Below are 18788 nucleotides of genomic sequence, written 5' to 3' on the forward strand. Positions count from 1 at the left end.
TTTATTTTTACGGCTCTGCATTATAAACTTCTGTGAAGCCCTTGGTGGGTCAAAGTGCTCAAAACACATCTAGATAAGTTCCTTAGGGGGTCTGCTTTCCAAAATGGTGTCACTTGTGGGGGGTTTCAATGTTTAGGCACATCAGTGGCTCTTCAAACGTAACATGGCGTCCCATCTCAATTCCTGTCAATTTTGCATTGAAAAGTCAAACGGCGCTCCTTCCCTTCCGAGCTCTCCCATGCGCCCAAACAGTGGTTTACCCCCACATATGGGGTATCAGCGTACTCAGGACAAATTGTACAACAACTTTTGGGGTCCAATTTCTTCTCTTACCCTTGGGAAAATAAAAAATTGGGGGTGAAAAGATAATTTTTGTGAAAAAATGATTTTTTATTTTTACGGTTCTGCATTATAAACTTCTGTGAAGTACTTGGTGGGTCAAAGTGCTCACCACACCTCTAGATAAGTTCCTTAGGTGGTCTACTTTCCAAAATGGTGTCACTTGTGGGGGGTTTCAATGTTTAGGCACATCAGGGGCTCTCCAAACGCAACATGGTGTCCCATCTGGATTCCAGTCAATTTTGCATTGAAAAGTCAAATGGTGCTCCTTCGCTTCCGAGCTCTGTCATGCGCCCAGTGGTTTACCCCCACATGTGGGGTATCGGCGTACTCAGGACAAATTGTACAACAACTTTTGGGGTCCATTTTCTCCTGTTACCCTTGGTAAAATAAAACAAATTGGAGCTGAATATATTTTTTGTGAAAAAAAGTTAAATGTTCATTTTTATTTAAACATTCAAAAAATTCCTGTGAAGCACCAGAAGGGTTAATAAACTTATTGAATGTGGTTTTGAGCACCTTGAGGGGTTGAGTTTTTAGAATGGTGTCACACTTGGTTATTTTCTATCATATAGACCCCTCAAAATGACTTCAAATGAGATGTGGTCCCTAAAAAAAAATGGTGTTGTAAAAACGAGAAATTGCTGGTCAACTTTTAACCCTTATAACTCCCGAAGAAAAAAAAATTTTGGTTCCAAAATTGTGCTGATGTAAAGTAGACATGTGGGAAATGTTACTTATTAAGTATTTTGTGTGACATATCTCTGTGATTTAATTGCATAAAAATTCAAAGTTGGAAAATTGCGAAATTTTCATACTTTTCGCCAAATTTCTGTTTTTTTCACAAATAAACGCAGGTAATATCAAAGAATTTTTACCACTATCATGAAGTACAATATGTCACGAGAAAACAATGTCAGATTCACTGGGATCCGTTGAAGCGTTCCAGAGTTATAACCTCATAAAGGGACAGTGGTCAGAATTGTAAAAATTGGCCCGGTCACTAACGTGCAAACCACCCTTGGGGGTAAAGGGGTTAACTCCATATCAGCATGGGTTTATGAGAAATCGCTCCTGTCAAACCAATCTAATCAGTTTTTATGAAGAGGTAAGCTATAGGCTGGACCACGGTGAGTCATTGGACGTGGTATATCTCGATTTTTCCAAAGCGTTTGATACCGTGCCGCACAAGAGGTTGGTACACAAAATGAGAATGCTTGGTCTGGGGGAAAATGTGTGTAAATGGGTTAGTAACTGGCTTAGTGATAGAAAGCAGAGGGTGGTTATAAATGGTATAGTCTCTAACTGGGTCGCTGTGACCAGTGGGGTACCGCAGGGGTCAGTATTGGGACCTGTTCTCTTCAACATATTCATTAATGATCTGGTAGAAGGTTTACACAGTAAAATATCGATATTTGCAGATGATACAAAACTATGTAAAGCAGTTAATACAAGAGAAGATAGTATTCTGCTACAGATGGATCTGGATAAGTTGGAAACTTGGGCTGAAAGGTGGCAGATGAGGTTTAACAATGATAAATGTAAGGTTATACACATGGGAAGAGGGAATCAATATCACCATTACACACTGAACGGGAAACCACTGGGTAAATCTGACAGGGAGAAGGACTTGGGGATCCTAGTTAATGATAAACTTACCTGGAGCAGCCAGTGCCAGGCAGCAGCTGCCAAGGCAAACAGGATCATGGGGTGCATTAAAAGAGGTCTGGATACACATGATGAGAGCATTATACTGCCTCTGTACAAATCCCTAGTTAGACCGCACATGGAGTACTGTGTCCAGTTTTGGGCACCGGTGCTCAGGAAGGATATAATGGAACTAGAGAGAGTACAAAGGAGGGCAACAAAATTAATAAAGGGGATGGGAGAACTACAATACCCAGATAGATTAGCAAAATTAGGATTATTTAGTCTAGAAAAAAGACGACTGAGGGGCGATCTAATAACCATGTATAAGTATACATGTCCTTCTCAAAAAATTAGCATATAGTGTTAAATTTCATTATTTCCCATAATGTAATGATTACAATTAAACTTTCATATATTATAGATTCATTATCCACCAACTGAAATTTGTCAGGTCTTTTATTGTTTTAATACTGATGATTTTGGCATACAACTCCTGATAACCCAAAAAACCTGTCTCAATAAATTAGCATATTTCACCCATCCAATCAAATAAAAGTGTTTTTTAATAACAAACAAAAAAACCATCAAATAATAATGTTCAGTTATGCACTCAATACTTGGTGGGGAATCCTTTGGCAGAAATGACTGCTTCAATGCGGCGTGGCATGGAGGCAATCAGCCTGTGACACTGCTGAGATGTTATGGAGGCCCAGGATGCTTCAATAGCGGCCTTAAGCTCATCCAGAGTGTTGGGTCTTACGTCTCTCAACTTTCTCTTCACAATATCCCACAGATTCTCTATGGGGTTCAGGTCAGGAGAGTTGGCAGGCCAATTGAGCACAGTAATACCATGGTCAGTAAACCATTTACCAGTGGTTTTGGCACTGTGAGCAGGTGCCAGGTCGTGCTGAAAAATGAAATCTTCATCTCCATAAAGCATTTCAGCCGATGGAAGCATGAAGTGCTCCAAAATCTCCTGATAGCTAGCTGCATTGACCCTGCCCTTGATGAAACACAGTGGACCAACACCAGCAGCTGACATGGCACCCCACACCATCACTGACTGTGGGTACTTGACACTGGACTTCAGGCATTTTGGCATTTCCTTCTCCCCAGTCTTCCTCCAGACTCTGGCACCTTGATTTCCGAATGACATGCAAAATTTGCTTTCATCAGAAAAAAGTACTTGGGACCACTTAGCAACAGTCCAGTGCTGCTTCTCTGTAGCCCAGGTCAGGCGCCTCTGCCGCTGTTTATGGTTCAAAAGTGGCTTTACCTGGGGAATGCGGCACCTGTAGCCCATTTCCTGCACACGCCTGTGCACGGTGGCTCTGGATGTTTCCACACCAGACTCAGTCCACTGCTTCCTCAGGTTCCCCAAGGTCTGGAATCGGTCCTTCTCCACAATCTTCCTCAGGGTCCGGTCTCCTCTTCTCGTTGTACAGCGTTTTCTGCCACATTGTTTCCTTCCAACAGACTTACCATTGAGGTGCCTTGATGCAGCACTCTGGGAACAGCCTATTTGTTGAGAAATTTCTTTCTGGGTCTTACCCTCTTGCTTGAGGGTGTCAATGATGGCCTTCTTGACATCTGTCAGGTCGCTAGTCTTACCCATGATGGGGGTTTTGAGTAATGAACCAGGCAGGGAGTTTATAAAAGCCTCAGGTATCTTTTGCATGTGTTTAGAGTTAATTAGTTGATTCAGAAGATTAGGGTAATAGGTCGTTTAGAGAACCTTTTCTTGATATGCTAATTTATTGAGACAGGTTTTTTGGGTTATCAGGAGTTGTATGCCAAAATCATCAGTATTAAAACAATAAAAGACCTGACAAATTTCAGTTGGTGGATAATGAATCTATAATATATGAAAGTTTAATTGTAATCATTACATTATGGTAAATAATGAAATTTAACACTATATGCTAATTTTTTGAGAAGGACCTGTATAAGGGGACAATACAAACATCTCGCTGAGGATCTGTTTATACCAAGGAAGGTGACGGGCACAAGGGGGCATTCTTTGCGTCTGGAGGAGAGAAGGTTTTTCCACCAACATAGAAGAGGATTCTTTACTGTTAGGGCAGTGAGAATCTGGAATTGCTTGCCTGAGGAGGTGGTGATGGCGAACTCAGTCGAGGGGTTCAAGAGAGGCCTGGATGTCTTCCTGGAGCAGAACAATATTGTATCATACAATTATTAGGTTCTGTAGAAGGACGTAGATCTGGGGATTTATTATGATGGAATATAGGCTGAACTGGATGGACAAATGTCTTTTTTTCGGCCTTACTAACTATGTTACTATGTTACTATGTTAAATAAGATTTAGCTGCCCAAAAAATATTTAGCTACAGTGGATTTATTTAACACTGTGTTTTGTCCGCCACACGCATCACATATCATTGCGCTAAATATATTACAATTTTAGTCCTCCAAATAATTTATTGACACAATTTTGGTCGGCAAAAAAACAAAAAAACAAATCCAGGCCACATATTGAACAGTCTGGTATCTCAGTCAGGCGCCTTCTCTATCTGTGGGCTACAAATTTGGGCATTTCTGGGCTCCTTTGAACTGTTTTCCTGTGTCTTACCCTAGTTATTAACAACATTTTAAAAAAAAAAGAAGAAAGTACCTACTTTCCAGAGAATTAAAACTGTGTTTTTACGCTCACTGCTCACACAGAAGTTCGCTCCTAATTCAGCCATTTGTAGCGAACGGGGAAAATATTTTAGTAGTCCATTTAAAATGGGCAAGGACCGTGTCAAGGGATGGGGAAGTGGACGTGATGCTGATGGTGCATGCAGAGGCCGTGGGCAAGCTGAAGAAGGATGGCAATGGTCTCCGCGCAGGGAGCTAATAAACACGGGAAGTAACAACAGTCTGTTATTGGAACCACACTCATCGTCGTCTTCTCTGGGCCTCATCCACATACAGTCTGATGGGAGTTGGAGCAATGGCCGGCGCGGTGTGCTCAGATGAATTACAACAGATCACAGTCCAGCTTCTGGCGGCAACGGGCGGTCACAGGTTTTTCCCGCTGAGCCCGTAGTCCATAAATCTGTGCAGCCGGAGTGGGGAGCGCTGCAGGAGTCTCTGTCCACCACGCATCCATCAGCAGTGGCGACCGCACCTCCAGGTCCGGCCACTGGCACCCGCTCCTCCGTGCGAGCACTGCACTCTGCCGGGCGCGCGGCACTCACTGGAGGGTTCACCTAAGCGCTGCCCGGCACGTCTCCGCACTGCCTCTGTAACCGCAGAGCGCACCGCACACCTCTCTCTGCTCTCACTGCCGGCGGGAAACAATGCTCGTTAACGCTCTTCCTGCTCACTGCCCGACTTAGCCACGCCACCTATCCCCGGGTCATGGGACCTGTCCGGTTCCCCATTCTTTCCCCCCGGCAACACTGGACACAGCCTCGACAGATACAGACCCGGCCTGACGCAGGTACCCGCAGCCCAATCTTCCTCCTTACACGTCCAAATTTTGGGCAGCCCTGCCACTCACTGCATTCACAATAATAGTATAAGGGACCCACTGTTTAATAATGAGAACAACAACGCATGGCCGGCTGATGGCTCCCCAAGAACAGCGAGGGCCGACTGCTGGCCCTTTAAGAATAGTAAAGGCGCCTGATGGGCCTATATAAATAGGCTCTGTGACTTTAAGGCCGTGTGCACACGTAGCAGATTTTTCGCGTTTTTTGCGGTTTTTCGCTATAAAAACGCTATAAAACCACGAAAAAAACGCTCACATTAAGCATCCTATTTAATAGAATGCAATCCGCATTTTTTGTGCACATGCTGCATTTTTTTCCTGAGCAGATTCATATTCCAGAAAAAAACGCAGAATGTTCATTAAATTTGCGGAATCGCGGTGACTCCGCACACCTAGGAATACATTGATCTGCTTACTTCCCGCATAGGGCTGTGCACACCATGCGGGAAATAAGCGGATCATGTGCGGTTGGTACCCAGGGTGGAGGAAAGGAGACTCTCCTCCACGGACTGGGCACCATATAATTGGTAAAAAAAAAAAAGAATTAAAATAAAAAAATCGTGATATACTCACCTTTCATGGCCCCGGAGTGTTCCTGCCCCTCAGCGCTGCACGCGGCCGCTTCCGTTCCTGTAGATGGTGTGTGAAGGACCTGCGATGACGTCGCAGTCACATGACGAAGGTCCTGCACACACCATCTATAGGAACGGAAGCCGCTGAGGAGATCGGCTGTTTGCGGTAGGTGAGTATAACCATTTTTTTTAATTATTTTTTTAACATTCTATCTTTTACTATTGATGCGGCATAGGCTGCATCTATAGTAAAAAGTTGGTCACACTTGTCAAACACTATGTTTGTGTGACCAACCTGTCAATCAGTTTTCCAAGCGATGCTACAGATCGCTTGGAAAACGCTAGTTTTCTGCGGGAATATGCATGCCAATTCCGCATGCGATATACTTACGGCAGGAGGCGCAGAATTGCCGCGGAAATTTCCACGGCAATTCTGCAACGTGTGCACTTAGCCTAAGAGTCCCCCCTTCATAAATGAAACAAGATGGCTCTGCTTATGTGTCACACACCACATGGCCGGCTAGGGCTGTTACATGTTACAGTGACATTTCCCAGTGAATGCATTTGTATTGGTTGAACACAATGTTAAAGTTGAAAAAAGCTTCAAAAACGCTGCGTGTGAACAGAGCCCAAGAGGTGGAGGAACACTTTTGCTTTTATATTTTTCCTTATATACAAGTCATTACCCTGGAAAGGATGGACCTTAACATATTTCCCAGCAAAATCCATTTTGGTTTAGTTTTTGTATGTTTTTGGTGCACCTGCAAAAATGGCGTGAAACTGACAACATTGCTTATAGCTGTGACCTACAAGTTAGAAATGCTTCCCGGGGCGATCACCATGATGTTCCCACACCATACCACTACAAGAGCACTGCACCACTACAAGAGAACAGCGCCACTCCAAGAGCACAGCGCCACACTGCACTACTACAAGAGCGCCACACTGCTACAAGACAAGAGCGCCGCACCATAACACCGCGCCACAACAGCACCGTAACGCTACAAGAGAACAGCGCCTCTGCACTACTACAAGAGCACCGCACCACTACAAGAGCACAGCGCCACACTGCACTACTACAAAAGCACCGCACTGCTACAAGACAAGAGTGCTGCACTGTTGTGAATTCTGTGATCAAGCTCCCTCCTGTGGTCACGAGTGGTACTGCGGCTTCTGAGTTTCCTTCCTCAGGTGATGAGGTTAAGTCGTTAGGTGCTGCTCTATTTAACTCCACCTAGTGCTTTGATCCTGGCCTCCAGTCAATGTTCTAGTATTGGTCTTGCCTCCTCCTGGATCGTCTTGTGGCCTGTCTGCTCAGCATAAGCTAAGTTCTGCTTGTGTTTCTTTTGTTGCTATGTTTTCTGTCCAGCTTGCTTTATTGGTTTTTCTTGCTTGCTGGAAGCTCTGGGACGCAGAGGGAGCACCTCCGTACCGTTAGTCGGTGCGGAGGGTCTTTTTGCCCCTCTGCGTGGTTGTTTGTAGGTTTTTGTGTTGACCGCAAATCTATCTTTCCTATCCTCGGTCTATTCAGTAAGTCGGGCCTCACTTTGCTAAATCTATTTCATCTCTGTGTTTGTATTTTCATCTTACTCACAGTCATTATATGTGGGGGGCTGCCTTTTCCTTTGGGGAATTTCTCTGAGGCAAGGTAGGCTTATTTTTCTATCTTCAGGACTAGCTAGTTTCTCAGGCTGTGCCGAGTTGCATAGGGAGCGTTAGGCGCAATCCACGGCTACCTCTAGTGTGGTTTGATAGGTTTAGGAATTGCGGTCAGCAGAGTTTCCACATCTCAGAGCTCGTCCTATGTTTTGTGGTTTTTGTCAGGTCACTTGTGTGCTCTGAACTTCAAGGTCCATAGTGGTTCTGAATTACCTATTCATAACAATGCACCCTAACACTGCGCCACAACACTACAAGAGAACAGCGCCACTGCACTACTACAAGAGCACCGCACCACTACAAGAGAACAGTGCCACACTGCACTACTACAAGAGCACCGCAACGCTACAAGACAAGAGCGCCGCACTGCTAAAAAGAACAGTGCCACACTGCCCTACTATAACAGCACCGCAACGCTACAAGACAAGAGCGCCACACTGCTTCAAGACAAGAGCGCCGCACTGCTACAAGAGAACAGCGCCACACTGCACTACTACAAGAGCACCGCAATGCTACAAGAGCGCCACACTGCACTACTACAAGAGTACCGCACCGCTACAAGACAAGAGTGCTGCACCCTAACACCACGCCACAATAGCACCGCAACGCTACAAGAGAACAGCGCCAGACTGCACTACTACAAGAGTACTGCAGCGCTACAAGACAAGAGCGCCACACTGCTACAAGACAAGAGCGCCACACTGCTACAAGACAAGAGCGCCCCACTGCTACAAGACAAGAGCGCCACACTGCTGCAAGACAAGAGCGCCACACTACTACAAGAGAACAGCGACACACTGCACTACTACAAGAGCACCACAACGCTACAAGACAAGAGCACCACACTGCACTACTACAAGAGCACCGCAACACTACAAGAGAACAGCGCCACACTGCACTACTACAAGAACACCGCAACACTACAAGACAAGAGTGCCACATTGTTACAAGACAAGAGCGCCACACTGCTTCAAGACAAGAGCGCCACACTGCACTACTACAAGAGCACCGCGACAAGACAAGAGCGCTGCACCCTAACACCGCGCCACAACAGCATCGCACCACTACAAGAGAACAGCGCCACACTGCACTACAAGAGCACTGGAGCGCTACAAGACAAGAGCGCCACACTGCTACAAGACAAGAGCGCCACACTGTACTACAAGAGCACCGCAGCGCTACAAGACAAGAGCGCGACACTGCTACAAGACAAGAGCACTGCACTGCTACAAGACAAGAGCGCTACACTGCTACAAGAGAACAGCGCCACAGTGTACTACAAGAGCACCGCAGCGCTACAAGACAAGAGCGCCACACTGCTACAAGACAAGAGCGCTACTGTTGTGAATTCCGCTCTTGGGCTCCCTCCGGTGGTTGTAAGTGGCACTTTCGGGAGTTCTGCTCTTGGGCTCCCTCTTGTGGTTTCTAGTGGTATGGCTGCTCCTTGGAGTTAGCTGTCATCAGCTGCCTCCACTTATCGTCTCTTCTGCTCCGCTATTTAAGTCTGGCTCTTTCTTCAGCCTGTGCCACTTGTCAATGTTTCCTGGCTGGATTCACATCTCTGCTTGGATTCTCCTGGTTTCCTGACCAGTTCTGCAAAGATAAGTTCTGGCTTTGCTCATTTCAGTCCACATGTTGTGGACTTATTGTTCTGTGCATTCTATATTTGTCCAGCTTGTCATTATGGATTTTTTCTGTTAGCTGGAAGCTCTGGGAAGCAGATTTACCCTCCACACCTTTAGTCAGGTGTGGAGATTTTTGTAAACTCTGCGTGGATTTTTGTAGAGTTTTACTACTGACCGCACAGTATCCTTTCCTGTCCTATCTATCAAGCTAGACTGGCCTCCTATGCTAAAATCTGATTTCATTTCTGCGTATGTTATTTTCCCCTCCTCTCACCGTCAATATTTGTGGGGGGCTATCTTTCCTTTGGGGATTTTCTCTGAGGCAAGATAGGTTTCCTGTTTCCATCTTTAGGGGAAGTTAGATCTTAGGCTGTGCCGAGGGGTCTAGGGAGCGTCAGGTACCCCCCACGGCTATTTCTAGTTGCGCTGCTAGGTTCAGGGTTTGCGGTCAGTACAGATACCACCTCCTTCAGAGCTTGTCTCATGTTGTTCCTAAACCACCAGATCATAACACGCTACACTGCTACAAGACAAGAGCGCCACACTGCTACAAGACAAGAGCGCCACACTGCTACAAGACAAGAGCGCCACACTGCTACAAGACAAGAGCGCCACACTGCTACAAGACAAGAGCGCCACACTGCTACAAGACAAGAGCGCCACACTGCTACAAGACAAGAGCGCCCCACTGCTACAAGACAAGAGCGCCCCACTGCTACAAGAGAACAGCGCCACACTGCACTACTACAAGAACACCGCAACACTACAAGACAACAGTGCCACACTGTTACAAGACAAGAGCGCCACACTGCTACAAGACAAGAGCGCCACACTGCTACAAGACAAGAGCGCCACACTGCACTACTACAAGAGCACCGCAATGCTACAAGACAAGAGTGCTGCATCCTAACACCGCGCCACAACCGCATCGCACCAAAGGTGCCACATCACATTGCTGCAAGAGCACTGCACCACCGCAGGGGATGTGGTATTTATATTGTTCCTTTATCTCCCCAACCCGTTTGTATATATTGTATTTCATTAATGTGTTCATACACGGTGGTACTGCCACACAAAGTGTACTACCACTGTGTATAAGAATATTGCTACACCTTATGTGTACTGATATATATATATATATTTTTTTTTTTTTGATAGTTCACATGTATTGCTACACTGTTCCTTAGGGAAAGCAAGTGCCCCGGGCCAGTATAGTGTAAGGGGCGCAGTACCACAGGTTGGCCACTAGATCGGGCATTATAGAGATAGTGCAGTTAGTGCATACACATAGTTCATTGTAGGAGGGGCACAGTGGGGAGAGGATAGTGAGGGCTTCCTGTTTTAGTTCAGTTGGGGCCGGGGCACCCGTGTGGAGCACAGGGCTGGCTAGCCCAGGGCAACACCGTGCCCCGAAACATTTTTGACAGAAGAGTGGGCCCAGCAGTCAGTATCCAGGAGGCCAGACTACAGACGGAGGCACAGCGACACTAGAGATAGCGGTGCAGTATAATTGGGACTGCAGTGCCACGGGAAGATGGCTAAGCAGAACGGGAGCAAGGTATCCAATATGTGGCAGATTTTTGTGTGGGCTGCTATTCTAAGGACCGGGGCGAGACGGCAGAGAATACCCCCACGAGAAGCAGGAATTCTGGGCATTGAGGACACTGAGGGACCAGAGGAAAAGAACTGTCCCGGGGACAAGCTTAGTGGCAGAGAGAAGAGGCAAGGGACAGAGAGATTGTTGCCTAGTGCTGTAATTGACTGTGCCCTGGATAATGCTGTGATAAGTAAAGAAGTTGAAGTTAAAGTGAAGCCGGACTGTGTCTCTTTAATTGCGGAGCCGTCTGTAGGAATACACTCTCATGCCGACAGATCCCAGATGACACAGAGAAGCAGCACCGAGATACTCAGAGAAGGAAACATGAACGTGTGCTGGGAGCGGGCCAGGGAGTGATACAGGGATTACTGACGGCCATGACAGCAGCCCTGGCCCCTCCATCCTACACCACCACAAGAAAAACCTCCACAACAGGGATGCTTCACCGGCACCGCTCTGAGAGCACCGCACCAAGAGTGCCATACCGTACCTGTCACAGTTCACGGGGAGGATACCCTTATCGTCCCCACCACTCACACCAATTTGTCATTAACCGGGGTTGTTTGGTTGCCCCTGGTTCTTTCTGAAGGGGATTTATCTATATCCCACTTCCCAGTTCCGGTTTGGAACTTGCAGCTCTCTGCCGCCCCCTTACCCTCAGGTCAGTCAGGGTACTGCACCTAGGATAATTAGTCACCAGAAAGGCTGCCTGCTATGTACTGCCTATTGGGCACACTGCAGCGAGGGCGATATAACTACTCCCACTCAGGCGGGAACAATAATTATCAACGCCGCCAGTCACCACACAGCCTCCCAAATGCACAGGACAAAGTCGCTGCCACCAGCTCTGATTGCTTACTTAGACCCGGGTCTGGAACCAACCCAAATTAGTAACGTAATTCACTTCAGAGGACGTGACAGTTCGTTATAGAGCAAGGAGAAACAAAACTAGCAATTTTATATATTTTATCCAAAAAAAGGGAGGCAGTGTTTACAAAAGGTAACAGGATATTATAAAAAGTAGACAAGTATTGTGTGTACAGTACAATTACAAATAAAATGGGATTAAAGTTGAAAAAACACTTGCATTTCGTTCAGATCATTTCATCTCCTGGCTGACCATGTGCTCAGGGGGACACATCTACAGTGCCTTGCGAAAGTATTTGGCCCCCTGGAGCTTTTCAACCTTTTCCCACATATCATGCTTCAAACATAAAGATACCAAATGTAAATTTTTGGTGAAGAATCAACAAGTAATACACAATTGTGAAGTTGAATGAAATTTATTGGTTATTTAACCCCTTCACGACATGCCCCTGCCCTGTACTAGTACGGGGCATGTCGTGTCTCCCCCTTTGATGTGGGCTCCGGTGGTGAGCCCACATCAAAGTCGCGACATGTCAGTTGTTTTGTACAGCTGACATGTGCGCGCAATAGCGGTGGGTGAAATCGCTATTCACCCGCTGCTATTAACCTGTTAAATGCCGCTGTCAAACGCAGACAGTGGCATTTAACCGGCACTTCCGGCCGGAAATGATGTCATCGCCGACCCCCGTCACATGATCGGGGGTCGGCGATGCATCAGGAAGGTAACCATAGAGGTCCTTGAGACCTCTATGGCTACTGATGCAGGCCTGCTGTGAGCGCCACCCTGTGGTCGGCGATCACAGCACACCTGCATTTCAGCTACATAGCAGCGATCTGATGATCGTTATGTAGCAGAGCCGATCGTGCTGTGCCACCTTGTAGCCTCCCATGGAGGCTATTGAAGCATGGCACAAGTAAAAAAAAATGTTTTTAAAAATATGAAAAAATATAAAAAATATAAAAGTTTAAATCACCCCCCTTTCGCCCCATCCTAAATTAAACAATTAAAAAAAAAACAAACCTACACGTATTTGGTATCGCCGCGTTCAGAATCGCCCGATCTATCAATAAAAAAAAGCATTAACCTGATCGCTAAACAGCGTAGCGAGAAAAAAATCTGAAACGCCAAAATTACGTTTTTTTGGTTGCCGCGACATTGCATTAAAATGCAATAACGGGCGATCAAAAGATCGTATCTGCACCAAAATGCTATCATTAAAAACGTCATCTCGGCACGCAAAAAATAAGCCCTCAACCGACCACAGATCACGAAAAATGGAGACGCTACGGGTATCGGAAAATGGCACTTTTTTTTTTTTTTTTTTTTTTTTTTAAGCAAAGTTTTGAATTTTTTTTCACCACTTAGTTAAAAAATAACCTAGTCATGTTAGGTGTCTATGAACTCGTACTGACTTGGAGAATCATAATGTCAGGTTAGATTTACCATTTAATGAACCTAGCAAAAAAGCCAAACAAAAAACAAGTGTGGGATTGCACTTTTTTTGCAATTTCACCGCACTTGGAATTTTTTTCCCGTTTTCTAGTAAAAGACATGGTAAAACCAATGGTGTCGTTCAAAAGTACAACTCGTCCCGCAAAAAATAAGCCCTCACATGACCATAGTGACGGAAAAATAAAAAAAGTTATGGCTCTGGGAAGGAGGGAAGTGAAAAATGAAAACGCAAAAACGAAAAAGGGCCGCGACTTGAAGGGGTTAAAATTTTTCTGTAAATTCAAAAACTGAAAAGTGGGGCGTGCAATATTATTCGTCCCCTGTAACTTAATACTTTGTTGCGCCCCTTTTGCTGCAATTACAAGTCTCTTGGGGTTTGTCTCTATCAGTTTTGTACATGGAGAGACTGAAATTCTTGCCCGTTCTTCCTTGGCAAACAGCTCGAGCTCAGTGAGGTTTGATGGAGATCGTTTGACAGTGGGGATGGTGTTCAGGGTGATGAGCTGTGTTGCCTTTATTGTTGCCAAAAAAGTTTGATTTTGGTTTCATCTGACCAGAGCACCTTCTTCCACATGTTTGGTGTCTCCCAGGTGGCTTGTTGTTTATGGATATCTCTGAGAAATGGCTTTCTTCTTGCCACTCTTCCATAAAGGCCAGATTTGTGCAGTGTGCGACTGATTGTTGTCCTATGGACAGACTGTCCCACCTCAGCTGTAGATCTCTGCAGTTCATCCAGAGTGATCATCGGCCTCTTGGCTTCATCTCTGATCAGTCTTCTCCTTGTCTGAGATGAAAGTTTAGAGGGACGGCCGGGTCTTGGTAGATTTGCAGCGGTATGATGCTCCTTCCATTTCAATATGATCGCCTGCACAGTGCTCCTTGGGATGTTTAAAGTTTTGGAAATCATTTTGTATCCAATTCCGGCTTTAATCTTCTCCACCACAGTATCACGGACCTGCCTGTTGTGTTCCTTGGTCTTCATGATGCTTCACACAGAACCCTGAGACTATCACAGAGCAGGTGCATTTACACGGAGACTTGATCACACACAGGTGGATTATATTTATCATCATTAGGCATTTAGGACAACATTGGATCATTCAGAGATCCACAATGAACTTCTGCACTGAAAGTAAAGGGGCCGAATAATATTGCACGCCCAACTTTTCAGTTTTTGAATTTCCACAAAAACTTAAAATAACCAATAAATTTCATTCAACTTCACAATTGTGTTCCACTTGTTGTTGATTCTTCACCAAAAATGTACATTTGGTATCTTTATGTTTGAAGCATGATATGTGCGGAAAGGTTGAAAAGTTCCAGTGGGCCGAATACCTTCACAAGGCACTGTAGATGCATAACACACATCTGTCTAGCAGCTAGACCTCGGACAAAAGAAACCGAAAGACTCGTGTCCCACTCAGTTATCTCCGAGCCCAAACCCAAGGCACTCCCCCTGTGGTGACCTCCCTCAGAGGCTGGATCCTCCCCTTTCTTAGAGTTATGGCAAACCATTTTGAAACCTAGCTCCCTGTATGAACCTCGTATACGAACGACACAATGATCAGGAGGTGCACCACGTTGGGGGGGATTCTTTTAAGTATAAACACGGCATAGATACAGTACAGACCAAAAGTTTGGACACACCATCTCATTTAAAGATTTTTCTGTATGTTCATGACTATGAAAATTGTACATTCACACTGAAGGCATCAAAACTATGAATTAACACATGTGGAATTATATACTTAACAAAAAAGCGTGAAACAACTGAAATTATGTCTTATATTCTAGGTTCTTCAAAGTAGCCACCTTTTGCATTGATTACTGCTTTGCACACTCTTGGCATTCTCTTGATGAGCTTCAAGAGGTAGTCACCGGGAATGGTCTTCACTTCACAGGTGTGCCCTGTCAGGGTTAATAACTGGGATTTCTTGCCTTATGAATGGGGTTGGGACCGTCAGTTGTGTTGTGCAGAAGTCTGGTGGATACACAGCTGATAGTCCTACTGAATAGACTGTTAGAATTTGTATTATGGCAAGAAAAAAGCAGCTAAGTAAAGAAAAACAAGTTGCCATCATTACTTTAAGAAATGAAGGTCAGTCTGTCCAAAAAATTGGGAAAACTTTGAAAGTGTCCCCAAGTGCAGTGGCAAAAACCGTCAGGCGCTACAAAGAAACTGGCTCACATGAGGACCGCCCCAGGAAAGGAAGACCAAGAGTCACCTCTGCTTCTGAGGATAAGTTTATCCGAGTCACCAGCCTCAGAAATCGCAGGTTAACAGCAGCTCAGATTAGAGACCAGGTCAATGCCACACAGAGTTCTAGCAGCAGACACATCTCTACAACAACTGTTAAGAGGAGACTTTGTGCAGCGGGCCTTCATGGTCTTTGTGCGACACAGAAAAGGTGAACGGATGGACTCTACATGCCTGGTTCCCACCGTGAAGCATGGAGGAGGAGGTGTGATGGTGTGGGGGGGCTTTGCTGGTGACACTGTTGGGGATTTATTCAAAATTGAAGGCATACTGAACCAGCATGGCTACCACAGCATCTTGCAGCGGCATGCTATTCCATTCGGTTTGTGTTTAGTTGGACCATCATTTATTTTTCAACAGGACAATGACCCCAAACTCACCTCCAGGCTGTGTAAGGGCTATTTGACTAAGAAGGAGAGTGATGGGGTGCTACGCCAGATGACCTGGCCTCCACAGTCACCAGACCTGAACCAAATCGAGATGGTTTGGGGTGAGCTGGACGACAGAGTGAAGGCAAAAGGGCCAACAAGTGCTAAGCATCTCTGGGAACTCCTTCAAGATTGTTGGAAGACCATTCCCGGTGACTACCTCTTGAAGCTCATCAAGAGAATGCCAAGAGTGTGCAAAGCAGTCATCAAAGCAAAAGGTGGCTACTTTGAAGAACCTAGAATATAAGACATAACAAAAAAGTGTGAAACAACTAAAATTAAGTATATAATTCCACATGTGTTAATTCATAGTTTTGATGCCTTCAGTGTGAATGTTCAATTTTCATAGTCATAAAAATGCAGAAAAATCTTTAAATGAGAAAGTGTGTCCAAACTTTTGGTCTGTACTGTACATAACCCGCTTATGGAGAAAATCTGCTCCTTGCAACTCGTTGGGTTTAGCTCCTAGCGATTTCCATGAGCTGTAGATCTCTCGATGGACATCCGGAATACATAATCATTATATCTTTAGCCCTGATCAGTGCCAGTATGCCTAGCTTTACAAGAACAAAAGAATCCCATGCTTGCTATACCAGTTTCAGCCAGTATGAAGAGGGAGGGGGGGATGAGGGGTTTTACACAGAGTCTGGCTTAGCAGCTCGAAGCCATATAAATTCATTAGTGAAGCTAGTGAGGGTTAACATTACACTATATAGCGGGAGGGGAGTTGCCGGCCGGCTAAGAGAGTGAGGACATTTTTCTAGGCAGCGAGAGAAGAGGGGGGTCGGAAAAGCCCTCAGCGTGTGTCTGAAAACCCATGGACCTTTTAGGTATATACTCAAACCTTGGCATATTCATATTATCGTGACAGTACCGCTGCAAGACCGCTGCTACCTGACAATAAGAATCAAACTTTTGCACCCATGACCACAGAGACTGCAGTGAAGAGAGATTAATAAGGCTGTTACAGCGGACAGAAAATATAAATATTTTTATAAAAAAAACCATAAATATTACATGATCATGTGACCCCCCACAAGACCCGCCCCTGCTCACGCTCTCCTTCCCCCAGTCTCTCTCACTGTTCCCCTTCTCCATTGGTCCCCCACACATTCTCCTACCTCTGTAGGCCTCACTGCTTCTCCCTCCTTACCCTTCATCTTCACCCTTCACTCTATGTCCTCGTTGGCGCCCCGTTCTCACTCCAGAACACCGCCAGCCCCACTCTTACTTTCTGCCCCTCTCTCTCACGCCAAGCATGGTGTGCTGACATCAGTCCATGTACAGAGAGGGATCAGGTCCCCATGGACCCCTCACTCCAAGACCCCGTCACTCCACCTCACTCTAGGACCCCGTGGGTCCCCCCCTCCTCACCCCATGACCCCATCAGCTAACCCCTCACTTCAAGTCCCCGTCACACCCCCTCCCCATTATTTCAGGTCCCTGTGGGTCTCCTCTCTTCACTCCAGGTCCCCGTGGGTTTCCCCTCCTCACTCCCGATGGCCCTCTCTCACTCCAGGTCCCCAAAGGTCCCCACCTCCTCACTCCAGGTTCCCGATAGCCTCCACCTCCTCACTCCAGGTCCCCTACGGCCTGCTCTCTTACTTTCTGCCCTCACAGTCCCGCTCTCATTTTCGCGCTCTGCTGTACCCACTGTATCTTCTTCCATTTCATAAGCTCATTGATTCTTGTCCTGGAGTCTCAGAAAAGTCCCAGCAATAAATCCGGTCCCCACTCCAGGGCAGTCTGAGTGACAGCGAGAGCTGCAGCCCCCAAGGAAGCAGAAATCCCCCACACCGCCAGCTTTAGCAGGGTGTTCTGAGACCGAGTGGGAAGCATATCAGACGGTGGGATCACCTGCTGACGAAGCACAAAGTCTGGCCGCTGCTGGGATCTGGAGATCGTCAGGGAGCGGAAGGACGCTGCGGAGATACTGAAAGACATAACAGGAGGAGGTGATGAGAAGGGCTGAATCTGAATCCCAAAATATACACAAAGGGATCACAGAGGGATCAATTTAGTCCATGCCCAAAGAGGGATCAGAGCGAGCGCTCACACCAGCCCATGCAGAAAGAGGGATCAGAGCGAGCGTTCACATCAGCCCATGCACAGAGAGGGATCAGAGCGAGCGCTCACATCAGCACATGCACAGAGAGGGATCAGAGCGAGCGCTCACATCAGCACATGCACAGAGAGGGATCAGAGCGAGCGCTAACATCAGCCCGTGCACATAGAGGGATCAGAGCGAGCGTTCACATCAGCACATTCACAGAGAGGGATCAGAGCTCACATCAGCACATGCACAGAGAGGGATCAGAGCGAGCGCTCACATCAGCCCGAGCACAGAGAGGGATCAGAGCTCACATCAGCCCGTGCACAGAGAGGGATCAGAGCGAGCGCTCACATCAGCCCATGCACAGAGAGGGATCAGAGCCAGCGCTAACATCAGCACATGCACAGAGAGGGATCAGAGCGAGCGCTCACATCAGCCCGTGCACAGAGAGGGATCAGAGTTCACATCAGCCTGTGCACAGAGAGAGATCAGAGCGAGCGCTCACATCAGCCCGTGCACATAGAGGGATCAGAGCGAGCGTTCACATCAGCACATTCACAGAGAGGGATCAGAGCTCACATCAGCACATGCACAGAGAGGGATCAGAGCGAGCGCTCACATCAGCCCGAGCACAGAGAGGGATCAGAGCTCACATCAGCCCGTGCACAGAGAGGGATCAGAGCGAGCGCTCACATCAGCCCATGCACAGAGAGGGATCAGAGCGAGCGCTCACATCAGCACATGCACAGAGAGGGATCAGAGCGAGCGCTCACATCAGCCCGTGCACAGAGA

At 46.5% G+C, this 18788-nt stretch overlaps 1 protein-coding gene across 3 annotated transcripts in view; it reads right to left on the reverse strand.

The window, feature by feature from the left end:
* The window catches only part of LOC138643249 (TBC1 domain family member 20-like), a 75278-nt gene that overhangs the window by 3190 nt on the left and 53300 nt on the right, over window positions 1-18788 (reverse strand). For 2 of the 3 annotated variants that reach the window (XM_069732131.1, XM_069732133.1), the window contains one exon: window positions 16344-17876. In XM_069732131.1, the coding sequence (XP_069588232.1) occupies window positions 17645-17876 (232 nt within the window). In that variant the 3' untranslated portion in view covers window positions 16344-17644. Of the gene's footprint in view, window positions 1-16343; window positions 17877-18788 lie in introns of those variants that run through there. The other variant, XM_069732132.1, reaches the window with a different exon arrangement.

This window comes from Ranitomeya imitator, chromosome 6 (assembly GCF_032444005.1).
Source record: "Ranitomeya imitator isolate aRanImi1 chromosome 6, aRanImi1.pri, whole genome shotgun sequence".
In the NCBI taxonomy this organism is placed as follows: Eukaryota; Metazoa; Chordata; class Amphibia; order Anura; family Dendrobatidae; genus Ranitomeya; species Ranitomeya imitator.